Source organism: Papaver somniferum, chromosome 6 (assembly GCF_003573695.1).
Source record: "Papaver somniferum cultivar HN1 chromosome 6, ASM357369v1, whole genome shotgun sequence".
Taxonomy (NCBI): domain Eukaryota; kingdom Viridiplantae; phylum Streptophyta; class Magnoliopsida; order Ranunculales; family Papaveraceae; genus Papaver; species Papaver somniferum.
The window spans coordinates 70,407,773-70,432,097 of NC_039363.1; the positions used below are offsets into that span (position 1 = coordinate 70,407,773).

General features: G+C 36.0%; 3 protein-coding genes and 1 pseudogene across 13 annotated transcripts; 2 read left to right on the forward strand and 2 right to left on the reverse strand.

The window, feature by feature from the left end:
• Positions 1–1,870: 1,870 nt before the first annotated feature.
• LOC113287922 lies at positions 1,871–10,304 on the reverse strand. 7 transcript variants are annotated; one of them, XR_003330402.1, is made up of 9 exons: positions 10,073–10,304; positions 9,683–9,811; positions 8,460–8,573; positions 8,006–8,134; positions 6,945–7,026; positions 3,591–4,085; positions 3,287–3,387; positions 2,988–3,135; positions 1,871–2,488 (listed from the first exon to the last, which is right to left on the reverse strand). XR_003330402.1 is itself a non-coding variant. In XM_026536806.1 (6 exons), the coding sequence occupies exons 3-6, from the start codon at positions 8,538–8,540 to the stop codon at positions 4,033–4,035; spliced, it is 345 nt and encodes a 114-aa protein (XP_026392591.1). In that variant the 5' UTR covers positions 8,541–8,573; positions 9,683–9,811; positions 10,073–10,304; the 3' UTR covers positions 3,490–4,032. The 7 variants fall into 7 exon arrangements, 3 of the variants coding, with proteins under 3 accessions (XP_026392591.1, XP_026392593.1, XP_026392592.1); XR_003330401.1 differs by having other exon boundaries at positions 1,871–2,492; XR_003330400.1 differs by having other exon boundaries at positions 1,871–2,492; positions 3,287–3,467.
• Positions 10,305–10,376: 72 nt separating this feature from the next.
• LOC113287920 (pentatricopeptide repeat-containing protein At2g30780-like) lies at positions 10,377–12,563 on the forward strand. Its single transcript, XM_026536799.1, has 2 exons — positions 10,377–10,917; positions 11,001–12,563. The coding sequence occupies exons 1-2, from the start codon at positions 10,510–10,512 to the stop codon at positions 12,117–12,119; spliced, it is 1,527 nt and encodes a 508-aa protein (XP_026392584.1). The 5' UTR covers positions 10,377–10,509; the 3' UTR covers positions 12,120–12,563.
• On the forward strand, positions 12,233–15,750 carry LOC113287921 (polyadenylate-binding protein RBP45-like). 5 transcript variants are annotated; one of them, XM_026536801.1, is made up of 6 exons: positions 12,699–14,189; positions 14,570–14,617; positions 14,695–14,825; positions 14,921–15,017; positions 15,101–15,266; positions 15,409–15,750. In XM_026536801.1, the coding sequence occupies exons 1-6, from the start codon at positions 14,121–14,123 to the stop codon at positions 15,414–15,416; spliced, it is 519 nt and encodes a 172-aa protein (XP_026392586.1). In that variant the 5' UTR covers positions 12,699–14,120; the 3' UTR covers positions 15,417–15,750. The 5 variants fall into 5 exon arrangements, with proteins under 5 accessions (XP_026392589.1, XP_026392586.1, XP_026392588.1 ...); XM_026536803.1 differs by lacking the exon at positions 15,409–15,750 and having other exon boundaries at positions 12,699–13,284; positions 13,423–13,504; positions 15,101–15,353; XM_026536800.1 differs by lacking the exon at positions 15,409–15,750 and having other exon boundaries at positions 15,101–15,356.
• Positions 15,751–19,247: 3,497 nt separating this feature from the next.
• Positions 19,248–24,325, reverse strand: LOC113290901 (annotated as a pseudogene).

A 24,325-nucleotide genomic window follows, 5' to 3' on the forward strand; every position in this document is an offset into this window, starting at 1 on the left:
TGTTCCAACCCTCAGAATAGGAAATACTCATCCGAGTGTCCAAAAAAATACAATTATCCAAGTTAATTAAGCTTTGGTAAATATCCTGCATCTAAATCCCAATGTATTGTTTCAGGTTGCTAATTCTTTTCATCATCCAAAATAAGTAAATAACTTAAATGTCCAGGTGAATACGCGTGCTGGCACTTGAAAATCCAAATTAATTATTTCCTACATTCAACTGTAAGTATTACCGAGGAGCTAATTCATGGTTAGCCTTTTCTCTTTGCTAATTTAAGGCTGACTAATTCAACATAAAACATAATTTTAATGTCATCTTGGTATATCTCCTTTTGTTTATGCAAGGCTTGCTAATTCAACAATGAAGAATGCCCTTTTTAACCAAATATTTAACGTAAAAACACTTTAAAATATCATTAATATGCTTCTGTTATCCGGGTATAACCCCATTGATGTAGTCCACTTTTTGATATCCACGTATCATAACTAATAATAACCCTTCGTCCTATGGAGAATCTATTGTTGTTTTGGGTTCGTTTAATTTTTTTTTCTTGTATTCTGTGTTGGCTATTTCCTTCCCTCTAGAATGCTTAGGCACTTTTACTCTTTTTTTTTCGGTTTGATGAACTTAAACCTTTCTCTTAAAAAAAAACATAATTTTTCGTGCCTTTTATTCGTCGATTCCATTATGATTAAATGGTGATCATTGATTAAATGTGAACATTACCAACCCATCAGGTGAGAGTCGATGGAAGTCCATGTATAATGTGACCACGAGGACCCTTAACGGTACGTTCTCCTAACGTTATACAAAGAATTGGATCATTGTTCCACCATTTTGATTTTTTCAGATCATTCAAGAATTAGAAGAAAAAAAAAATCAACGTTTTGAAATTCAATCGTGTGTACATGACAAAAAATACGTAAAAAACAATAAAAAAAACTTCCTAAATTTACTTCATAAAACAATCTATTTTCAACTTGAAAAGACGGATTAGAGCATCTCCAACAGGGTGAGAGTTTTATTTTTTTTTTGACAAAGGATTTTAGACCCCCATTTAGATTAAATTCATCTCTAACAGTCCTATAAAATAGGAAGGGTGTGACAAAAATATGAAGGTCTTAGAGAAAGTCTTGTTTAGACCTTGAGAATGAACTCCATGTCATCTTTTTGACTATTTCTTTAATTATTAATTTTAAATAAATTTTTCTGAACCAGTAAGAAAAAAGGAATCACTTTTATCTTTATCCAAAAAAAAACAAATCATAAAACTAAGATCCCACACTACTCGAGATGGTTCGTAAGAAAATCATTATTCTTTTTGTTACGAGTCCAAATCTGTTCACACTCCTCTAACGAGTGTATATTTCACATATTCTTCTGATTGGTTGATTATTTAACCGAAAGCCCCATTACCCTCCATGTTTAGAATCACGACCCTCATTACATATCTCCCTAAATTAAATCAAGGGTAGACATTGAAATGTGAAACATACACTCGTTAACGAGTGTGCACGAATTCGCACAAATAAGGATCTAAATAAAAACTCCATATAGAATTTGTAGCACCCACCGTTGGAGATGCTCTTAGGAAGATCGGAAGAATATTCATATTGTAGAGCTTTAATTTTTGGTCAAATGGGTTTTGCAGTCATCATTAGAAAGATATATGGGTGATGATTAAAACCTGTAATACAACAAATACAACAAATGAATAAAGCTTATATACGCAACTCATGTTTTTCAGAAAAAAAAAAAAATCAAATATGCATATGTAGACGACTAACCATATAAGAAAATTAGATCTCGAAACTAAATGCATTAGTTTTTTCCCAAAGAAGGCAGATTTATGGAATTAAAACAGAAACAGAGAGTGAAAAGAGATGAATTAAGAAACCTGAGTTACAGGGAAAGTTGTTTTTTCTTCTTCTATACATGTTGTTTTCTCTTCTTCTATACATGTACAATTTAACTGAGGAAAAAAGGGTGAGAGCCCCAAGATTTCCGTTCAACTCAACCCCTTATGATTTGAGAAACGCAATAATATAGACTTTTGCACTCAAAAACACAATATCATGCAATGATGGTAGTATAGAAATGATGAATCTTTACCTACCCGGTCGAAAACCAATCCTTTACTCTCATGGTGGGCCTGGTGGCGTTGTTGTTGATTTATTGTGGCTCTTTTTCTGGTAGAACAGTCAGAGTGCAGTTATATAGCTGTAAGAGGTTCCAACACCTTTGAACCCAATTCCCCAACCTTAGCCAGAACACATGATTTGTGCATATGAGGTGGAGCAAAGACGTGTTACATTAAGCGATGTGGTTATTCATATACAATGGCGTTGCAGATCAGCAATTAATGTAATTGTCAACAGTAACCCAGTTGGCAGTATCCATGCATCCTAACTTAAACTGGGTGTTGATACAGCTAATCACACCTGCTATTGATGTTAACTTGATATTTTATAAAGTGAAGTTGAATAACTACCTTCAAAGAAAAAACCAAATTCAAATTATCAAATTATTGTTAACACCCACAACGAAGAAAACAAAAAGTAGAATTATTCCACAAAAATAGAATCAAATGCAATGGATCAAATATCAAAGTGAGCACCAACTAAGGAGTAATGAAGAACAAAACAAATCCCAGTTCTTGTGAACGTTATCCCACCTAATAAAATATGTGCACAAAGACTCTTGATTAGAGAATAGGTTATGTCAAGTAAATGACTTTACTCAGAGGTGAACACATGATATTCACAGGAAGCCATACAAACCCAAATTATAAGGCTACAATCTGAAAGAATTGAAAATATGACAATTACAAGTAGAAGAGAAATATGTGAAATAAAGAGGATACATGTTGTCTAACATAAGTTTTTAACCATAACTGAGCTGAGAAATTTTGCACACTGATAGTACACTAAGCGCGTGCGTAGAAAAAAAGGTTAGAATGGAAAAGCTAGAGGCAAAGTAATCTTACCATTAAACATCTGGTCCTACGGATTTCAGAAAAAGATATTGCTTAACCACATGATTTGTCCTACATATGGCTCACATCAACTGAATAGAAAACAATATGAGTTGTCTTACAACTGCTTCTCAAGTTCCTCCCATTCATGACCCCATACCTGAAACACAATCTGAGATAATTTATACAACTAGAAATAAAAGTATAAAGAACCATAAATTACCTCTACCACTTCCTTATATGACCAAAACTCAATGATGAAACCTGATAATTTCCAAAGACTCCCAACTAAGAAAATGATAAACCTGTACCTATGTATGTTCGCTTGTCATGTTCAATTCAGTTGCATTGCTGAAGATGTAATTTGTTTTTGGCAGAGGATGGTCTCCGGTGTCTCCTAAGGAGAAGCCGCCTGCCAAAACACAATGATAGACTGCAGTAATTGCTGAAGCCCTAATTTACATCTAATTGAAACCTAATAGTGAGCATCCTCTGCCAAAAACAAAAACATCTCCAAGAACGAAATCAAAACCACAATCAACTTTCATAATCTGATACACCTCAAACTGAAACGATGCCTTAAAAAATCAATGCAATAAGAGAGTTGAAATATACCAATACATAGATGAGTGAGGAGAATAAGATGGTATAACATCTGCCAAGATAAGAATCAGCAACACATGAAGTCGATAATGGAAGCATACATACGAAACAGGACCAAGCATTGATATTCACTGCAACTGTTGCAGTAGACAGTCTGCCAAAGCTACCAACTGTGATAACGCTAGTAACAAATTTCCAATCCACCAAATTTGTTAAATACAACTTAGCATCTGATCATGGTGTACTCCTTGTTTCGTTAAGAGTTACACCCTCGGAAAGTTCTTCGAATAATTTTCAGGTCAAGAGCAATTTGTTTCTGATAAGTGATATTTGCACCTGACCACTGATAGCTCATTGCTCTATTCTTCTGGCCAAGAGCAGTCTTAGCTTTGGAGTCATCATGGTAATATTGATAAAGCAATGAACAATGAGAAGCAGTAAGACCAAGGATGGCTTAGCTCATTGTGCTGTTATCCTGGCCAAGAGCAAGCTTAGCTTTGGAGTCATCTGTTGGGAAAATTGGCACCCCGAGAACACCATTGAAGAAATCATAAAAACCAACTCTCTAAACCATTCTCGAAACCAGCCTCATATCTTCTCTTCTATACCGTTTTCGAAGTCGCTAGTAACAGAGGAGAAACATGGAAACACTAGAAACTAGGTTTAGGGCAAAGCCCCAAACCCTAAACCCTAGAAACACCAAAATCATCTCTCTACAAGTTTTTCTCTCGCACCGATATTGACCTTCACGGTAACACACGATCCTCCCAACAAAGAGACCAAAAACCTAAACACAAGGTTCTACTACTCTTCTAGGTTGGATGTCTACAAACTTACAATTCTAGTCCTATATATATAGAGAACACAAACTTGGCCACCAAGTATTAGTCTCCAACTAGGAAACTAAACTCTTTCTTAATATATTTCCTACTCCAATTAGGAAATCCACCTCAATGTGGGAATCGGATATAAACTAGGAAACCCACGGTTTTTCTAACAATCTCCACCTCGGATCATACTTTCAAGCATGAGATGATCACAGGAAATCACCTCCATCTTCCACCAGAGTTGTTCACCATCTCCATATACTCGTAGAATTACTTTTGAAGTTCAGACCCGAACTTCCATCTTCATAGAACCATCTCTTCGACCAAAACACCATGATGTTGATAAAAGTCTTCAAACCATCTTCTTTATGAAGAACACTTGTGAAACTGGCCACGCCTCACAAACACCATGAAAATCTTCAATCGCCACAAACGAATCCTTGCACAGACTCCACCATTGATCACCAAGAGAACCATCCAGAAGAATCACCATTAGCTCCACCTAACCAGTAAGCTAATTACATATTGAATTCTTATCCAGAAAGGAAGAATTAGCTTCAATATCATACTTCGGCACATGTCATGATTACCGTTAGGGCTGTTCATGGTCGGTTTTGGTTCGGTTTCTAGCCAAACCAAAACCGAAACCAATACTATCGGTTTCTAAAAATCTAAACCAAACCAATCCATTAACCATTGGTTCGGTTTCTAAATGGTTTCAGCCGGTTTCGATTTGTCCCAGTGGTTTTTGGTTAACCAATAGTTATGTCAAACGACTCAAACAAAAAAAAAAAGATACACAAATTTACAGATAAAAAAATCGTAGCTGCCGATAGTATTGGTTTACACAAATTTACAGACAAAATAAATAAATAAATAAATATCAAGAATGGTTAAAGCTTACTCTAAATCTAGAGATCAAAAGAAGATATATAATATATCTTAATTTAGTTAGTGATAAACAAAAAAGAATGAAGAAGGGAAGAAGAAAGTCGAGTAGCAGCAGTGACTGCTGTAGTTAGGGGTGGAGAAGGGAGGAGACTGAGAGAAGGAGAAAGAGAAAGAGGGAGAATATCATACTTAAATATTAGATTTAGGGTTTCTATTTATCCTCTAAATCAATGGGTAGAATCTAATACTTGTTAATCAAGGTAGAAACTAAGTTTAAAAATTAATCGGTTTTCCAATGGTTTTTGGTTCGGTTTTAGAGGTCAAACCAAACCAAAACCAACACTATCGGTTTTCCACTTTCTACACCATAACCAATCCATTAGTAAATGGTTCGGTTTGGTTTCTTTCTAATTGGTCTGGTTCGGTCCGGTTCCAGCGGAAAACCGAAACCATGTTCAGCCCTAATTACCGTGTATCTGAAATAAACCATCAGATATCCCCACTGTGATTAACAGGCTTAATCCTTTAAGCGATTCCCAAAGCCATCACACCCAACATACTCTTACCACCATCACACCCAACATACTCGCTTAGAATATATACCGTGTGAATGCCCATATTACCGTGGTACATGCTTTCAAGATAGGGCGCATTCTTGATATAACGTGTAAGCCATCAAGAACACTTTAACATAGACTTAAGAACATAAATCTATAACATCTCATGCATAACTTCGAAGTGTTGCTGAACTTGCTTCTACATGAGACCTCGTAGCCCCATCCTTTCTTCAAACTTTGTAACCCATTCTTTATAGTGTATGATTACTAACACTCTTCAAGAAGTATATATGTATTCCACCTCATTCGGCCTTATTTTGCATCCCATATTACATCATAAAACCGATCGAAGAACATAAACTTCTACAAAGGTGAACCTCCGACTTGTAAATCACATCACAAATCCATCTTTGTGTAAACACCGGTTGAAACATTATCTTCACAACATATTTCTCCACCCGAACAATAAACCATCATTCAATTTCAGGTTCAATCACACCTGCCCGTCCATGGCTCTGATACCAATTATTGGGAAAATTGGCACCCTGAGAACACCATTGAAGAAACCAACTCTCTAAACCATTCTCGAAACCAGCCTCATATCTTCTCTTTTACACCGTCTTCGTAGTCGCTAGTAACAGAGGAGAAACATGGAAACACTAGAAACGAGGTTTAGGGCAAAGCCCTAAACCCTAGAACACCAAAATCCTCTCTCTACAAATTTTTCTCTCGCACCGATATTGACCTTCACGGTAGCACACGATCCTCCCAACAAAGAGACCAAAAACCTAAGCACAAGGTTCTACCACTTTTCTAGGTTGGATGTCTACAAACCTACAATTCTAGTCCTATATATAGAGAACACAAACTTGGCCACCAAGTATTAGTCTCCAACTAGGAAACTAAACTCTTTCCTAATATATTTCCTACTCCAATTAGGAAATCCACCTCAATGTGGAAACGGATATAAACTAGAAACCCACGGTTTTCCTAACATCATCTGCAGTAAACAGAACTGATAAATCATTCATCATTGGGATATTGGTGAAGCAATGAACTAATGAGAAGCAGCAAGACCAAGGATGGCTTACCTATGATCAAAGCCCTGAAAAGAAGCTTAGCTGTAATAGCCTCAGCAATGAACATTACGGTCTCACCTAGCTGCAACATGAGCTGTATCAAGTGCACCAAAAACAAAACTCAAAATATAAGATCAACATTGAAACAACAAAATAATCATTGCCAATAACGAAGGCAGTAAGACCACTTGGTACCAAGCCTGCTCAAACTGCTTCAAATCAGCTATTGCGAAACACATCACTGTACGTTCAGCAAAACAGTTACTTCCAAAACAATTTTTGAAGCTAAAAGGCAAGGTAATTGACATAGGATGACTATTAGACTGCTTGTTCATCAAAAAAGTTCCTTTTCTACCCTATTTTTTATTCGTCACGCTTCTGTGATCCATCAGTAATCACTAACATGATTTAAGATTTTGCTCTATAAATTCCAGCGTCCCAACTCTAAAACAATTGCTTTGAATAGTAAATCATTATACTTATAAATCTTTATTTTCAAGCTACCTAAGAATAGTATAAACTAAGAGTTCACAGTAATCAAAGGGAGTTATGGGGCTCGAAAATCCCAAACTCATAAGGACGGATAAATAACCTATATATGCAATTACAGCAAAAACCATCTTTACGTGCAACAAACTTGCTAATAATAAATTCCTATGAAGACAATGTGTAAAGCCTGGATTTAGAGACACCTACCATCACTATGCTAACTCCACAACTCATAAAGTTTGGTCATGACTTTTTTTTTATTCCTTGGCTATAATTAATGTGATAGATTCTGTGATAGAATCTGATTTAATAAGCCGGATTCTAAGTATTCCTTTTACAAAACACAGTTAACATGTGAAGGGATTATTACAGACAGATTTTCAAAGATAAAAAGGGGAAAGAAAAATCTACTTGGGATCTTGTCAGGCTCATATTCGTCACTTTTTCCAGCATACAGAAACGTCTTACAGAGTAGTCAAAACCAAATATTGCTGAAGCATTGAATCCTAATTTAAATACAGAGAGGAACCGAAATTTATTTCCTGAGACTGTATTTCAATATACTCAAGCCTTATTATACATACCTTGCCATTAAAGAAACTGTGAAGAAGCCAACACATCTTGATCGAATAGAATGCAGCTTTTGTTGTTCGATCAAGTTGAATCCATCTTTTGTTGGTAGCAAGATATTCTGATGTTCCAATAACAAAGAACTGCATGGCAGTCGGGAGCGAGTCAGAATCAGACATCATACCACGATCAATAAGGCCATGAAAGTTCCCTAATGTTGGATGTCTAAATTATTTCCTTTAATCTGCACTTTTCCTAAGCCAATTACTTAATTATATTATCAACCATTAACTACTTCCACTTGGCTGTGAAATTATTTGTTGAAACAATATACAATAACAAATGGTAGACACCTATGAAATGCAGATGGACCATCTCCAAAAGAGCATCAAATGTTTCGACCCGATATATAATGAACACAATATAATAGAATCTTAACTGTAACATTAAAAAGTAAAATACATATACCTGTTCAATGTCGTTCTCGATCCATGAATTAAACCACAATCTATGTTTGCAGTAATAGTTCATACTGTTACTGGGCTCCATTGAGAAGAACTGGTTGGGATTCAAGTTCCACTTCTGCCAAATGGACGTCATTGTATGAATATGTAGCCGAAGAATATGCATAAGCTACCTCGAAAAATCAGCATTTAAGTAACAAAGGAAATGAACCTAATGAAAAATATAAGATGCAAGAGATATTTTCTACAAATTTCAGGCTGTATGAATCATCTCCCTATGAAATTACGGAAATTGCACCAAAATTTGAAAACCCAAAACAAACATAAAAAATATAAATAAAAAATATAAATAAATTAAGAAGAAGATACACAAAATTGTAATGCATAAACCTTTAACTAAGGACATTAAAACGAAAAAACCTAAGTTTCTGCTCTTTGATACTCAGCTTGATCCTGATTCACTAAATTAATCTCTCCCATCAAATGAAACCGGAGATCTGTCAACCAAGATCCATGAGTTGACACCGGGTTTATCAAGTGCAAATCATCTATTTTCATACGCAGGGAATACATATTTGTCGAGATGTATATTTTGAGTTATGTATTATTGCAAAATTTTACTAAACAATTTAGCCTCAGTGTATTAGATCGAACAGGTGGACTTGGAGCAATATTAATGTTCTGTATCCATTTAGATTATCTAAGCAACCATGATGTTTATAAGTTTATTATATCATTTTTCTTTCAGCTCCACAATTTGGTTGGAGAATATAAGCATATGAGCTAGCAGAAAAAGAGGTAGTAATAGACTTGTAGCAATATGAAGTTGTAGAAATGTTGTTAATAAACACCTTATTCAAAAACACAAAGAATATCTTGAACGTTCAAGCTTTAGTCTCCATAGCCTGAGATGGTACAAATAGCTACCGAAAACCTCTACTACTAACATTACCATTTCCAGGTAATAGCTACAAAGATTAGCTGAATCATGGTAATAAACGCTACACAATAACATGATGACAAAGATTACCCGGATATGCAGGCATTTAAATATTTTAACTACAACTAAGTTGAGATCCTAGCATAAGATAGTTGACAAATACATCAAGTCAGAAAGAACAATCAAAACACATAACATCCAAAAGGGTATATTACGTGTACAGGTCATTTTCATAAAAGATATGGCAAATACGTATAACAGACAGATTCAATGAATATACACTGTACCTGCAAGAGTGGCAAATATATCCTTTAGTCCGTATCTTGCTCATGAAATATTTATACACCATCAACAATCCCGTGAACACAGTTTCTGGTATTCCATGATTCACTAATTGAACAACTCCGTAACAACTCCTGCAAAACAAAGTTAACAAATAAGCAAGATTTTTAGGAGCAATAAAAAATTTCAACAAAATCATAAAACTAATAAGGTGGAGTGACTCGATAATTGATAAATCAGGGTTTAAACAATAAGTTGAAGCTAAAAACCCTAGAAATTGATAACCCGATAAAACAATAACTCTGCCCAAACCTAAATCATAAGTTGCAGAAATCTCACGTATCTTATTAGAATACATACAAAGGAGACAAATCAGGGTTTGCTGAGATCAATACCTTTTCAATAATCTGGATTCTGTATTGCCTTTCAGAGAGGAGAGGAAAACGGATCGGTGGAAAAAAGGATCTGCGGAAAAAAAAATAACAGACAATGGTTTGTTTGGTGTGCCATGAAAATTTCAATTGACAGTGAAATGACAAAAATAACCCTCCGCGTTTTCAATCACCGCTTTAAACTGTTGTCATTCGTAATAAAATCAGGGGTAAATTCGACGTATCACTGGACGAAAGACCTGCATACCCCTCCGTGTTTTGGAGTTTCCTTATTAGTTTGTCGTAGATTCTAGAAAAACCAGGGGCAAAATACAACACTGTCCATATTTTAACTTCCAGAAGAATTGTTCTTCTTCTTTTCTCTATTCTTCGATCGAAATTTCTTCGATTTCCTCTCATTCCTTATCAATCGTGAGTAATCCGAAACTCATCACAATAAGATGAAGAGAGCATTTGGAATTTCAAACATGGTTAAATCGGAACTGATTCAACAACAACAAAAATGGTATGTAAAACCTAAAACAACACAGAAAAACCTAACTCGTAGATTTATCGGAGAACCCTTTATTCAGTCTCGTTCTTTTTGTTCAAAAAATGATTTTCCTAGACCTAGAGAGATTACCAAATTGTTTACTGTGAAAGATCCTTCTGCTAGTTATAGATTTGATGAAGAACCCAATTTCATTTTCGATGTATCTAAGTTAAGAGATAAATTACTTGAAAATGCTTCTAATTTGGTGAAGATTGAAGGAATTTTGGATTCTAGTTATTTGTTTCCAAGACATGGGAGTTCGGCTTTTATTGAGTTGCTTAATCAGCTTATGTCACGGCCTCAATTAGCTCTGCAGGTATAAATTTTGATAACTTTTTAGGGTTGATGTAGCTTTAAGTGTGAATGAGTATTATGATGTAATTGTGTATGATTTTGCAGGTGTTTAGTTGGAGATTTCAAAAAAATCATGAAGGTTGGGCTATGGAAACGGAGGAATATGCCAAAGGGATTGTGATTTCTGGTAGAGTTAAGGATGTTGACCTTGCTGTTGAGTTGTTTATGGAAGCTGCTAGTATGGGGAGGAGGACGACTTCAACGTATAATGCTTTAATGTCAGCGTATTTGTACAATGGTTTGGATTGGAAATGTCGGAAGTTGTTTATTGAAATGAAGAAAGAAGTTGTTCCTACTATTGTTACTTATAACATTTTGACTTCACTCTATGGTCGATTGTGTTTGGTACCTTACATGGAGAGGATATTTTTGGAGATAAAGGAGGCGAACCTCTCTCCTAATATAACTACTTATAACAATCTTATTTCTGGGTATGTTACTGCTTGGCAATTTGATAAAATGGAGTGGATGTATGCATTCATGGAACAAGGACCTGTCAAACCTGATATTAAAACCCATTTGTACATGCTTCGAGGTTATGCGCATTGGAAGAAAGTGGATAAGATGGAGAGTATTTATGAATTGGTTAAGGATCATGTAAATGAGAAAGATGTGGTACTAGTAAGAACCATGATTGCTGCATACTGTGATTCTTCTGACCCTGATAGGGTTAGGAAGATTGAAGCATTGATGAAGATTATTCCGGAAGAGGATTATAGGGCTTGGTTACATGTGAAGCTAATTAACGTTTATGCCCAAGAGAACTTGATAGAACGCATGCAGAGTTACATCAATGATGCTTTTAATCGTAACACTAGGGTTGTAACAAAGAATGTGATGTTATCAATCATAGCAACTTTTTTCCGTTGCAATGCTGTGGAAGAGCTGGCAAAATTTGTGAAGCAGGCTGAGTCTGCTAGATGGAGGATCTGCCGATCCTTGTATCATTGTAAGATGGTCATGTATTCATCACAAAATCGGCTGGAGGAAATGGGAAAAGTTCTTGAAGAGATGGAACAATCTAATATTGACCCATCAAAGAAAACATTCTTGATTATGTACAGGGCCTACACGGATTATGGTTACAGAACCAAAGTAGAGCAGGTAGTTGGAGCAATGTTCAAGCATGGATTTGAAATTCCCGGGGATGCTTTCTCATCCTAAAGCGCCCTAGATTATTGTACTGCGCCATCTTTTTCATGCCGAGGCTATGTCCATTCGCTTCAGCTAATCATTGGATATGATATTTCACACTAGGGTAGAGAACTTCAGAGCTAGAAACAAAGCACAAGTAAGGGTTTTTTTCTCGTGTTGTTAAGGGCAGTTTAAGATTCGTTTTCTTCCAATATTACTTCCTTTGCCAAATTGGACACTTAAGTGCTGTTTAAAGATTCCAAAACTTTTAAGGACTCATGTTGTCTCGAAGCAGGATGCCTAGTTTAGGGGCCTGGAAGTGATTTCAGCTGAAATGCATTCCTCGTTAGTGCGTGGCCTCGTGTAGGTCAGTTTTATTGCTTATGTCGTAATTCTGGCCTTAATTTCCATTTTCAGCGGCATTTACGCTTTCATCCTCAGATTATTTCAGTTTAAAGAAAAAGTCTACTTACTTTTGTTTACTGTTTCAAATTTAATTCCTCGTATACCCTTTACATTTCAGTAACCATTCCAAACTTTCGTTGCTTCAGTTATTCAATTGCTTCTGCACTTGAATTTTCGTTCTGATTCAGTCATTCTATTTCCATATTCCTTCTGCAGCAAGGCTGCTACTGATTTGTACCAATTTTAATGTTTAGACCGAGAGCCTTAAACTTCTAGCACTTGCAGTTTTAGTTGATGCACCCCATAGTTTATCAGTCTTTCATCAATCAGTAGTTAGGTCAGGTTGTTTCAGTAAAGTGTTCCTGAAGTCCTTTTTGTTTTGTATTGTTTGCACTTTTTGTTTTCTCCAGTAATTATTAGGTCATGTTGTTTTATTTTGGAGAGGTGTTCTATTTGCCCTTATCTTTTGCCGAAGTGGGTCTTTATTTTTTGAATTTTTCGTTGGTTGTCCACTTGCTGTGAGACTGTTCATGAATCTTTGGAGGGTTGTGCACTCAATGCGACACCAGGAGTTATGTTATATAGACAATTTGGATTGCGCAGGTAGTTGGAGCAATGTTCAAGCATGGATTTGAAATTCCCGGGGATGCTTTCTCATCCTAAAGCACCCTGGATTATTGTACTGCGCCTTCTTTTTCATGCCGAGGCTATGTCCATTCGCTTCAGCTAATCATTGGATATGATATTTCACACTGGGGTAGAGAACTTTAGAGCTAGAAACAAAGCACAAGTAAGGGTTTTTTTCTCGTGTTGTTAAGGGCAGTTTAAGATTTGTTTTCATCCAATATTACTTCCTTTGCCAAATTGGACACTTAAGTGCTGTTTAAAGATTCCAAAACTTATAAGGGCTCATGTTGTCTCGAAGCAGGATGCCTACAGGCACTCATGTTTAGGGGCCTGGAAGTGATTTCAGCTGAAATGCATTCCTCGTTAGTGCGTGGCCTCATATGGTCAGTTTTATTGCTTATGTCGTAATTCTGGTCTTAATTTCCATTTTCAGCGGCATTTACGCTTTCATCCTCAGATTATTTCAGTTTAAAGAAAAAGTCTACTTACTTTTGTTTACTGTTTCAAATTTAATTCCATGTATACCCTTTACATTTCAGTAACCATTCCAAACTTTCGTTGCTTCAGTTATTCAATTGCTTCTGCACTTGAATTTTCATTCTGATTCAGTCATTCTATTTCCATATTCCTTGTGCAGCAAGGCTGCTACTGATTTTTACCAATTTTAATGTTTAGACTGAGAGCCTTAAACTTCTAGCACTTGCAGTTTTAGTTGATGCACTCCATAGTTTATCAGTCTTTCATCAATCAGTAGTTAGGTCAGGTTGTTTCAGTAAAGTGTTCCTGGAGTCCTTTTTGTTTTGTTTTGTATTGTTTGCACTTTTTGTTTTCTCCAGTAATTATTAGGTCATGTTGTTTTATTTTGGGGAGGTGTGCTATTTGCCCTTATCTTTGCGGACGTGGGTCTTTATTTTTTGAATTTTTCATTGGTTGTGCACTTGCTGTGAGACTGCTCATGAATCTTTGGAGGGTTGTGCACTCAATGCGATACCAGGAGTTATGTTATATAGACAATTACACCACCACCACCCCCAGTTTTGCAACGTCTTTGTGGGTACTTGTTATTTGGTAAGATGAAACACTAGTGTGTTATTTTTTAGTTGGCTTTATTTTGGTTGCTCCCTTCCTTGGTAGTTGGAGATGTATATATATTAACAGGATCAATGCTTCCGTCAGCATTTTCTTCTTCTGGTTTTCTTCTTTCAGAGTGATTTGATAAGCAAATTAAGTGTGGGTGAAATCTTAATGCTGTGTAAAGCACTCTTATGGTGCATACCAATATGATAATCAAGTTGTATTCCTCTGTAGATAAGCCCCAGCATCATCCCAAATCGGGTGCTGCTTAAATCAAGCTTACTGTGTCTTACATGTCAGCTAATGGTAACATGATCTTCTAGTTTTCCTGTTGCATAATATTATCTGTTTTGTTATTTGCACCCACTTACCAGAGTACTCCTGGGGGAACTCAGAATGAGAGCGATCCAAATAATACAACTGTGGGTAACTTTATCTGACATCAGGTCTATAACAATTTCATTTTAACATATTACTGACCTTTTTTTAACAACACCAGATATTTGTTGGTGGTTTGGACTCTAATGTCACTGAGGAAACCTTGAGACAAGTTTTTAGCCAATTTGGAGAGTTATCCCATGTGAAAATACCTGTAGGAAAACGCTGTGGGTTTGTTCAGTTCGATAATAGGTAAAAGGATTTAGTCTTAGTCCATTTGCAACCTCTAACTGGAAGCTTTGCGGTCCCTCTAACTTTGCTGTGATAATTGCATATGGTTGCTGCAGGACTTGTGCAGAGGAGGCTTTGCTGATGTTAAATGGAAGTCAATTGGGTGGTTCAAACATCCGACTTTCATGGGGACGCAGTCCATCAAATAAACAGGTAGCTTTATGTCCCTTCTGCTTAAATATTGCTCTATTTAAGTGCTACATCCATGACTAACAAACTAACCTGCCTAAATTTAGGATCAATCCGGTGGTATGGTTCAGCAACATGCAGATCCAAACCAGTGGCCTGCTGCAGCTGGTAATATGTACGGATACAATGGAGGTTATGAAGCCTATGGATATGTTTCAGCTGCTCAAGATCCTAACATGTATTCTTACCAAGGGTATGGTGGTCCTGGATATGGTAACTATCAACAGCACCAACAGCATTTATGATCTCGTTCTTTCTCTCATTTTCTGATTATAAGTTTCAACATCTAATTTATCATGTAAATTATAGCCAAGATAATAACTCTCGAACTTAATTTTGTTTTTGCTTCTTCCAGTGACCTGATCAGATAGCCAGTATCAATGTGGTGGGCAGACAAAAGCTATATTTTTTGGAGTAAAGAAGAGGTCAGGTCTCAGTAGTCTAATGGGCGTTTCATGTATCCTAGTTAGAGCTCCTATATGCCCATTTCCTGCTGCCTGATGAATGGAACTGCTAGCTGTGTATGCTTTATCTTGAAGAGATTGTTATTTTCTGGGTTATTCGTTTTTCTTTCTGGTTTTATGTCTGTGTATGCTTTATCTTTCTTGTGGTGATGCTTGTGAGCTTCAGGCGATGACAACATTATGTGACATTATATCTGGTTTGAAAAGTCAAGTATGAACTTTTCTTGTTTTTCTTTTTCTTTTTGATGGGATTTATCATGTTGAAATTTCGGTTTTTTCTCGTTTAATCCCGAGTTATATTGTAAGATCTGAGTTTGATCAAATGTATCTCAAATGTAAGATCTGGATCAGAGCTATGGAGGAAACATAACCCAGTAAGTAGGATTTAGATTTGCACCGAAGAGAAGGTTGGTGGGCTTGGAATTAAAACTCTGGAAGTGACCAATGTTGCTGCAAATTTAAGGCATATATGGGATATTAATTCTGGTAAGGAGACAATTTGGACTCAGTGGATTCATACAAATCTTATAAAAGGCAGAGATTTTTGTTCTTTAAATATCCCTCAAGATTGTTCTTGGAGTTGGAGAAGAATTCTTGAGTGTAGAAGTATTGCTCAACAATTCATGGTGTCTGTATTGGTAATGGAGAAACTAGTAGTTTCCTTTATGGTTTCTGGCATCAAACAGGAAGAGTTTGTGATTGGCTACCTGCTGAGCGTATTCAAGATATGTGTGAAAAAAGCCAAGATGACTCTTGCAGATTGTATGGAGGATAATTACTGGAGTTTTGCTAATTGCAGTCATAATGTGGATTGTCCTAGTTCTTCTCAGTTGCTGGGAGAGGAATTTGATAACAGAGATGCAGATCTTCCTATTTGGAAAGCTGGTATTAAAGGTGAATTTTATATACATCACACGTACAAAACTCTTTGTGGTAATGTTGTTGAGGTAACTTGGAACAAAATTATTTGATTCAAGAATAGAATCCCAAGGCATTCCTTTATTTTCTGGGTTGCTATTTTGAGGAGGTTACAGAGGTGGGGTTTGACCGAGAATGCTAGTTGTTTACGTTGTGAAACTGACATTGAGGATGAAGACCACTTATTTTTTGAATGCTCTTTCTCAAAATCTATTTGGATTGGCCTTTTAATCAAAATGGGGTGTACCAGAGCACCTGGAGCTAATTGGGAAGCAGAATTGCAGCGATGTATTGATACTTTCAAAGGGGATGGAGTTATTGCTTGTTTCCGTAAACTCTGCCTCAATAGTTTTGTTTGTCACATATGGAGAGAAAGAAATAAGAGAGCTTTTTCTACTCAAAGCACCAGTGCTGATGGAGTTAGCTACCTGATAGTTAATGATGTCATATTGAAATGTATCTCTGCAAATCTTGTAGAGTTGGACAAACATCATGTTAGGGAGATGATGGATGGATGGGGGATAACCCCTGCTAATCAATCTGAGAAAATAGTACCTTGTTCTTGGCTACCTCCCAGTGAGAATGAAGTTATGATCAACATAGATGGATCAAGGAAGGATGATTCAGGTGGTAGTAGAGCTATTATAAGAAATCATCTAGGTACCGCTATTCTTGCTACTTAAGGCGGATAATTCCTTGTTACTGTGGTTGCTCATGAACTTCAGGGTGCTGGATTAGGCTTCAAACTAGCTAAATTTAAAAGATTAAACGTCTTCATGTCAGTACAGATTCAACAGTGGTCTACAAGTTGCTTACTGCTAAGAATCCCTCCTCTTCCTGGAATGTTCTTCACATATGGATACGTATGGGTGATGATTAAGACTAAAATTTGAGGCAATTAGATATTCTTATGTCTTTCGTGAAACGAACAGGGCCGCTGATCACCTGGAAAATATTCATCCCAGTGGCAGTTTTGTTAAAGTCGATCAAAGCAGTTTTGACAGCAAATCGATAAGTATTATAGAGGAGGATAGTAATCGTAAAGTCTATTTTAGACAGTAATTTATTTTTATTTTTTATTTTTTTCTGTTAGTTGTTTATAAGGTTCTGGGTTCTCCTTAAACCCTGTGGAATGTGTCAAAACCAAAAAATAGAAGAAAAAAAAAGTGTTAAGGTGACTTGAAAAGGATATCAATCCATACTGATTCTTCCTTTTTCTACCGATCCTTTTTACAATCAAGATGCAAAAACAAATAAGGTACAATCTACTGGGTTGCAAACCCGATAATTTTTTAAGAAACTTGTTTGTCATGGTTAGGGGCGTTAGGGATAAAAAATCATGACAACAACTACAAGATAAAGGGGGCTTGAGAAATAAATGATATATAAGGGTGAACAGCGGATGGGACAATGCAGATTGAGACCACTCGTGTCTAGTCCATCACCGCGTCAAGTTTCTCGCCCAACGAATTTGACATCTTGGGGTGAGCGAACTGAACGCAAGTGGATTTATGTATTTAAATAGTCCCAAAGTAACAAATTAAGAACAAAATGATACCTAATTTCATAAATTGATTTAAGGTTTCAATTACATAATTGTTATTTAACTAGCTAATTCAATCGTAACCTTTTTACCACTGGACATTTTGCCTAAGAAGATTCAAGAAAATGAAGCTAGAGATGCACAACTGAAAGAAGAAATATCGACATTAATTTCTGGTACAACTAGTATTTGTTGTTTGGGAATTGATTTTGAATAGTACAACCAGTATTTGTTGTTTGGGAATTGAATTTGAATACAAGTTAGATTATAGTGGCCGGATGTCTCATTCAAATTAAGGAGTATAGTAATGAGTACATATTTAGAAAAACACTTGATTCATAACATCTGTAGGTATCAAGTGTCACCAGCGTCCAGTCCACTAAATTGACAGATTTGAAAAATCCATCTGCATGCAGTCACCAATAGGCGGATGGGTGGCCATTTGTCAAATTGGCGAACAACGCGATCTCTCTAGGAGATTATAATGCAAGTTATGATTTTCACCTTTTCTTTCTGATATTGTGTTTCTACTGATTTCTTTCAATAGTTTTCCGTTGTTATACCTATGTCGACGATAGTAATTCAAGTTTGTAACTAGTTAGCACCAACTTCTTTACCGATAAACAAAATAAAATAAAAGTGAATAATGTTTTAGTCGACCTTCTCTAGCGATTAACAAAATAAAATTAAAAAAAAAATAATGTTATAATTGGACCTTTGCTTGAGATTTGTGAGAAATTTACTTGATGAATATGGGCGTAGAAAAATCAGCAACATTTTAAGGTTGTTCATTCAATTCTTCTCCCAGTAATTCTTTGATGTTGCTAGTTTACGATGTTTGAGATCTATGTTATCTGAGTGGCTGACCAGGCATTCTAGAAAGGTAACAGAAGGAACGGATACAACCTTAGTACTCGATTGAGAACAACAAATGCACTTGTACTGGAGTTCCATACAAACGGCGAAATTTTAAACACCAAGAGATTCACAAGAACTTTGGCTTCTTGCACAAACATATTTTTCCTATTCTATACTTCTCTCTCTGGATTAGTTGTTACAGTAATGAAATCAGACTCAGGGTGCTAAAAATTAAACCAATAAGAATTGAAGAATATGAATGTGTGGAAATAAATGCATTTATGTGCAAACTGTAATGTGCTAAAACTGACACAAGCAAGCAGATTATAATTCATCATGCATTCTTAATGGAGGCACCTCCACATTATGAATACCATTGTCATTGATACGCACTCCACTGGGCATTTTAAGCTACCCAGCCCCTAAATCTCCTGGTATGATCGTCCCTGCTTTAATAGCTTCTGTAACCTTTCTTAGCAAAAGGAAAACTCCAATGCGTTTTGATACGACATAGAAAACAGCACAAGAGAACATGAAGCAGCCACCATACAATATTAACCTGCCAAAGAATTACCACGATGAAGAATGAGGAGAGGTGGAGGGTGGACGGATAAGAGGTAAAACAAGTCATTCTTTATTTGTTGTACCTCTCAAGAACATCTTGACGATGCATAGTGGTTAGCAGGTTTTTGGTGCGCATTAGAAGCGAGTGGTGACCCTTGTATTCACTTTCTTCCTTCTTCAATACTCCTGTTGATTCATCTGTAAAAGACAACCATCCGATTTATAATGTCATTATGCGAGGCACATTAATGAATCTATGCTATTATATAGAAATGAAAACCTACCAAAAGTCTCCAGCATACTTTCACTTCTTTCAAACCTCCTGAAAATCATTAGTAGGTCAGAGACGATATTTATATAAGCGAAACCAAAGCATATACCCAGAGAAAATCAGCAAACAGTGTGATACTATCAGTTAAAAGAAGTGAAATTGACCTGAACCATCAGTTGACGAGTACGCCTAAGGCTCTCAGTGATGCTTTCTGAAGCATTAGTTATTCCATCGTTTGTTCTTGAGAAAAAAAATGCAACAAAATTATAAAATTATAATAGTCATTAACATATTTGGAAAAGATAACTACGTGAGAGTGTTCACCCTAGAAACTGCAGCCGACATCAGGGAAATGTTATTTCCTTTCACATCTAACACCGTACAATACAGACAAGTAAGAAAGACCAGATAGTCAATGCTGAACTAGTGGCACATAGAGTGAAGTTCAACCATAATTGTCAACTGTTCTAGCAAACTAAGGTCAGTTTATAAATACTGCTAGGTTGTAAAAAGTGATACATGCCATGTTCTGCACCATCCTTGTTCGTCTTAAAAAGTGATACATGTCACGTGGGAATGCGGTAACACTGGATAACCTACAACATATAAGAAATAAATCTCTATCAACCACATAAAAATATAGTACTTATTGTAAATTGCGCCAGCGAATTGTGGACTCCTCTCCACCTCCTAAAAGAAATTCCCTCTGTCATCACCAAAATATATTGAAATATTAGCTCGGCAGAACTAAGTGACAGAGGATGGAAACCACAAATATATTTCCAACTCCAACTGGACAAGTGCATTGGCAACCTTTAAGGAAAATGATTCAACTGTATATATTTATCCTTTGGAATAGAATTTCAAATCCAAACTTTCTTGACTTGGAGAGTAATTCTCACTTAGATAGACCTAGGTATTGGGCCTTTTGATTAGGACCCATACCGAAAAACGGATCATAGAGTTGGCTGGTTACTCCAACTAATACTACTTTCAAAAAATCAAAACCTTTATTTATTTAAAGCAAAAGAACTCATCACCTTTGTCTGAGCAGCTTTTCTCATATTCGTTTGCTCTTGCAGATTAGCATTCTTCAGTACCAAATGTAAACTACAGCCATTAAACATTTAAATAACGGCTTTATCCCCACTAAATGAAAATATATAATCCCAAACGAAGAGAGAGACAGAGATAGATAACCTTTGGTACTGATCCTTCCATGATTTCAATGTCGATTGAGCGGACTGTACTTGCTCTTCCGTAAGCAATTGTTGTGCGAGAAGATCAAATCTGAATTGCGATGAGCTAAGTAGAGCCAACCCATCTTGCGCAAGACCATTCAAACTCTGGTGAGAATTCTCTTATTTTGTCATTCCATCAACAGATGTACCAAACGCTTCAATGGCTTTCACATTGTTTTCAGCGCTTGAAGATGTCTCTTCCCATTCTTTGATCACTTTCTCTACAACTTGTGTAACCTCATCATCCATTACAACCTACAAATTATCCGTACAAGTATAAGAAATTTTAGCACGTCTAACCCAATTACATAGCCATTATAAACTAACTCAAGAACTTCAAAATTCTATCAGGATTTGAGGATTTTGATTCCATGGGCCTTCACATAACCACTTAAATTCAATGTTAACAACTAATTAAACAAATTTAGAAATTTAATGAAAAAACTTTACAGCAAAATACTAAATCAAACAGTAGAATCATATCAAGATACAAAATTATATATTAGATTTAACCAGGGAAAGCCAAATAGATTAAAGAAACATTAAATTTTGTTAAGAAATAACCACCAGCAAACATGTGCCATAAACAAAAAAATACAATTAAATCATAATACCATATTCGGAAGTTAGCTTACTTATGACCCTACTGTTCAGACTAATGCTAGCTCAAATATGCTTTATTCTATGATTACATTGCAGAAAATCTGCCCAGGCAAAATAAGTAAGTACTACACAAGTTAACGTAAGAATCCTAAGGGTATCCTGTAGGTATAACATGCATCCAGATTAAAAAAATTCTGTCTAATGCATCCAAAAACTTCCCCTAATAAATTAAATGCCACAGAAAAAAAATTAATATACAGGAGAAATGAGAAACCTACTTGAGAACCAGATTCTTGTTTACGAGAAGGCCTAAAGGAATAGTTCCAGACCACTTATTGTTCTGCCCGTACCTACAACCATCATAATTAAGAAGTAACTAAAAGCTCAGAACTTAAAATATCCAACCAGTAACGGCGTAAGGTCGAGGACTGTATATGTGGGGGCTTAAAATTAAGACCGGCATCTAAGGCGGCTGCACCACAACGTATAAAATCACATAAGTATAAAATTCAAATTCCTAGTTTTTACAGGTTGCTAAGTTCACTGATCCAATATGTCATGCACATATTGTACCGACTACCCCATACACTACATAAAATAGATGATTTATGAATATCATACACCCAAACCGAAACTAAAATCTCTAATTTATACAGTATTGAGTACATGACATAACTCTAACAACTAACAAGGATAACCTTACAACTACATGATCTCCAACAGTGACATAATCGATTAAAGTCCAACTGAGCTATAACAAGAGAAAGCAGAAAATAACAGCATAAACCAATAAAACACACATGCATTTTAAATTTGACCTAACAAATAAAGTAATAAACCCTGAACCAATCGAGCTGATTTTGAAACTTGGATTATTGAAATTTATGAAATCCAATGCCCTAAAGACAGCCACGACTATAAATCCAATGATTACTATTCACTATAAGAACAGAAAAATCAAATATGGTCTACATTCCCTTTGATGAAGGATAATACCTTAAGCAGATGAAGGATTATGCAGTTGAAGTTTCTCCAACGAAAAATCTGAAAAATAGAGGATGAATTTCAATAAACCAATAAAAACCCAGAATAAGCAAGAAAGTATTAGGTCTCGATCACTAAGAAAACCATATTAGAATCATAAGAATTCAACTAAAATCGAAGTTAAAATAAAAATCTTACCAATGTAACAACCGGATACTTGTGCAGTTTCTTCACCCTACTGGGTTTTGAAACCTGGCTTGATTAGGGTATACCCAAACTAATTGGGGTATACTTAATAAGACAAAATTCAGGTCATTTAGAAGTAAAAGAAGCCACCCGTTAATCATGTATTTTCTAAATGGCTAATATACCCTTGTTTAATTAACATTAAAAATATGATTAACTTAATTAATTGAGTTTAGATTGATTAATTGAGTATATTAAAACTTTTATCCCACGAGTTCAATCAACACCAGTTCTGAATTTTGTGAAAAGTCGGCCGGCAAGGTCTACGGATGAAGAACATGCCGACTATATCTGGCCGGCAAGGTCTATGGATGAATAACATGCCGACTATATCCGTCCGGCAAGGTCGGTGAATGAAGAAGATGCCGAATTTATTATTTTTGACACACAGGAGACTATTGTACATGTTTCACTAGTCGGCATCTTATTGATTTTTCACCTTGCCGTCTAGCTTATAGTCGGCAAGGTCGACAAAAAATATCCTGCCGACTATAAGATTTTTGACATACAGAGAAGGTGTTATAAATGCATGATTAGTCGGCAAGGTATTAGTTTCATAACCTGCCGACCAAACTATAGTCGGCAAGGTATAAAGATGAATATCGTGCCGACCCTGTAAATGCTAATTTCAGAGATGAAAAATCGGCAAGGTCGACAAAAAATTACCCTGCCGACTAGTATTAGTCCGCAAGGTCGACAAAAAATACCTTGACGACGTTTGGTAAACATGTTGAGTCATAAACAATTTGAGACTGGGTATGATTTTGTACCCAATCTCAAAACCCGTATCATACACGGTTTCTTCTCGATATTTTTTTTTTGATCTTTTTTTTTATTGTTTTTTGATTTCATAGTTAGTTTTGGAAAAAGATTTTGGATAGATTTTAGTTAGCATGGTTTTATTTTTGGGGCAATTTGGTCTTTTAACACTTTTTAGACACCTCTTAGCACACTAAGTTGGATGGGTTTAAATTTGGTATACCCCAATTAATCTAGGTATATCCGAATCAAGCCAGGTTTTGAAAGTTACAGAAGCTGAGATGGATTGATTTTTTGGGATAGAGAAGACAGAGAGAGATCTGGTTTAGGCTTGAAAAACGCCTGCTTTTGCCTTTTATTCTGGGAACCCCCGAATTGACTTGGGTTACGGGTGTGGTTATGGGTGTATTGACAGCCCCATATTTTTTTGTAACTACCTCTGGACCAAACTGGTTATTGGCAGTAATATTGTGTGTACCTGATGATCCCTGTAATAGGATATGTCAACTTTGATTTTTGTTAGCACGAGCATCAATTCTTAAAATGGGGTATGTCTTCTAATTTTTTGATTTTATCCACGACATAGCTTATTAATTTGACGGTCGATACTGAGAATTTGTGATGTCGAGTATTTGCCTAGTGTTAGAAATTACTATCACTGACAAACAGGATAAGGAATTAAAAATTGAATCCAAATTCTGGAGCTAATGATAAACAGGGTAATGAATAGCTGCGGGAAGCCCGAGCCTACCCTCGGCCTTGCCGAATTCTTCTTGGTCAGTATAGGTGGGTCTATTCATTCTCAAAGAACCATAGTTCAT